We start from the raw sequence: 2,929 nt of genomic DNA on the forward strand, positions 1-2,929 counted from the left end.
GCTCTTATCGGTGTAGGCGATATAAGGTTGGTGGTGCTGGTCTCACAACATAGACCGTTCCCTTGGGGCAGACCGTGATGTCACAACTCGGGTACATAACCCTGGTGCGTGGGCATCATTGGTAGTTACAGTAAGTAACAGTTGAATATTTGACCAAGAGGGAGTCAAAATTGCCCGTGGCCATTGTTTAATGGTTGAGTGGAAATAGTGCTCCGCGGGGAGTTACTTAAACTTATCTGATAAACCAAATCTATGTGAATTTAAAAGAAAAGTTGGCATTTTTCCTTATGATGAAATACTGCTTCCGCTTGCCATTGTTCTTATTATCTATTGTTATTACTTCAACTGATAGCATTTCTGTTATGCTTATTAAATACTGCTTGTTATTCTGTTAACTACACAGTATTCATTAATTGTGAGTATTATTATCGGGGTGGGTATTTTCGGGTTGTAGTATATTATTGAGCTCGTCGCTCATTGGCATTCCCGTTGCCCTGGCGTTTTATGCCAGGTATCGAAGAAACTGAAGGAAACACCGAGGTGTTGGAAGGCAACATTCAACCCTGGTTTGCTTGAAGCGTGCCAAAATTCCATGAACCATTTTTTTGAGTTTTCTAGTTTTTCTCTAGTCTTTTTATATTTGTGTACTAAGACAAAGTTTTAAGTTTGATTGAAGTTGTAATTTAAGAACTTTTAGTTTCTGTGTTGTTAATTAATGGATAATGGTAAATTTGGTGGCAACATTGATGAGGATTCTTAATTAAGAAAATTGATTTTAAGTTTTAAACCCTATCATGATGTCCTCAAATTTTGGGGGTTACAAGCATGAGAAGGGATTATTGTAGGAAGAACAAGTTCACTAACCAACTTATTTGTAGACTTTTAGTTTGCAACAAGGAGGGATTTCGAAAGGTTGACAAGCGAGACCCATTGGCAAAAAACCTTAGAGTTGAAACTAGGACTGGTTGTGAGGCTCGACTTTATGTGAAATTAGACGAGGGTATTGGGAAATTTGTTGTGAATGATTTTAAAAAAAAACACAACCATGATCTTGTATCACCCGGGTGTGCCCATATGTTGCCATCACAAAGAAAAATATCGGCTACCCAAGCAATTGAGTTAGATTTGGAAGCACAATCTGGTTTTCGTTTAGGCCAGTCTTTTGAACTCATGGATAGGGAAGCTGGTGGGAGGCAATGTCTTGGGTTTACGAAATTAAATCAAAAAAATTATTTAAGAACCAAAAGACAACAAAGCTTAGCATATGGGGAAATAGGATTGTGTTGCAATACTTTAAAGAGAAATCTTTGCAAATCTTTCTTTTTTTTTATTCTTTTCAGTTAGATAATGAGGAGCAAATAACGAACATGTTTTGGGCCGATGCACAAATGATCATGGATTATGCCCAATTTGGTGATGTTGTCACATTTGATACGACTTACAAGTTAAACAAAGAACATAGACCCTTTGCATCTTTTGTGGGATTCAACCATCATAGAGAAACAATTATATTTGTTACAGCCTTGTTGTATGATGAGACTGCCGGATCGGTTGTATGGTTGTTTCAAAATTTTCTAAAGGCTATGTTAAGAAAGGCACCAAAAATTTTGTTCACGGATCAAGATGCTGCAATAGCTAAAGCCATACCCATTGTTATGCCTGACACGAGTCACCGATTGCGTACTTGGCATTTGATGCAAAATGCATTAAAACATATTAATTGTTTGTTCCAAGATAAGGGGGTAAAGGGTGTATTAAATAAATTCCTATTTGACATTGAAGATGAAAATCAATGGAAGTTAGCGTGGACTGAAATGCTTTATAAATATGATGCGCATGATAACAATTGGTTGAAATTCACTTTTGTGGTGAAAGAAAAATGGGGCTGGCCATATGCCAGATCAACATGGGTTGCGGGAATAAGTACCACACAACTTAGTAAATCTTTTTATGCTTTGTTGAAGGATTACATTCGTTCTGATTTTGGTTTAAATGAATTCTTCATGCATTTCGAAAGGGTACTTTATGAGAAGTGATACAAGGAGTTAGAAGTAGGACATGCTTTGTGCCAAGTTTGCCAAAGGTGAAAGCGACTATAAGAATGTTAATTCAAATGGGTAATGTGTACACAAAAAGGATTTTTGAGGAATTCCGAAATGAGTACTTTCGATCCATTGAATCAGACATAGAAACAATTGAATATGGTGAGGCTAGTACCATTTTCACAGTTATTGATGTTGGTAGGAAACATTCAAGGAAAGTAAAGATGGAGAGGGATGACTCTTTGGGTTGTAGTTGTACAAAGTATGAAAGGAAAGGAATTTTGTGTTCTCACTCTTTGAAGGTTATAAGAGACATATTGAAGATGAAATAGGTTCCTTCACAATACATTGCAAAGAGGTGGACCAAACAAGCAAGAGCTGAAACTGTGAAGAACATTACGGGGAATGACATTCAAGTTGATGTAAAATTCCAACAAGCCTCACGATATAAGACATTGATGACCGCTTTTAGAGCAATAGCATGTAGAGCTGCTGAAACTGAAGAAACCTATGATTTGGCAATTGCACAACTCACTACATTAGGTGAAAATGTTGAATGCAAGTTAAGTGCTAATTTTGCTATTGAAAATGAAGTACGTAATGAGGATGAAACCTAAAGCGTTGAAGTGGATTGCGAAGATGACAATCATGTTGTGCAACCAAGAGGCTTGAAGAAAAATGTGGCAACTACTACGGGCAAAAGGAGAGTAAAAAGTGGATTCAAAGCGGCGTTGGTAGCAAACTCGAGAAAAAAAAAAGCCCATGCTAATACCTTGGCTACTTCACAATCTATTGTTGGTCCAACAGTTAGACCTTCACCATTATCTATTGGAGGAAATGTCTATAGTCATCAACATGTTCCTCCTCTTCATCCTCTTAATCTATCT

At 37.1% G+C, this 2,929-nt stretch overlaps 1 protein-coding gene across 1 annotated transcript; it reads left to right on the forward strand.

The window, feature by feature from the left end:
* Positions 1-825: 825 nt before the first annotated feature.
* Positions 826-2,036, forward strand: LOC145812824 (protein FAR1-RELATED SEQUENCE 5-like). Its single transcript, XM_082908050.1, has 2 exons — positions 826-1,017; positions 1,341-2,036. Exons 1-2 carry the CDS (start codon positions 826-828, stop codon positions 2,034-2,036), a joined length of 888 nt encoding a protein of 295 aa, XP_082764176.1.
* The last annotated feature ends 893 nt before the right edge of the window (positions 2,037-2,929 follow it).

Source organism: Camellia sinensis, chromosome 15, assembly GCF_055761805.1.
Source record: "Camellia sinensis isolate YWXY chromosome 15, ASM5576180v1, whole genome shotgun sequence".
Taxonomy (NCBI): Eukaryota; Viridiplantae; Streptophyta; class Magnoliopsida; order Ericales; family Theaceae; genus Camellia; species Camellia sinensis.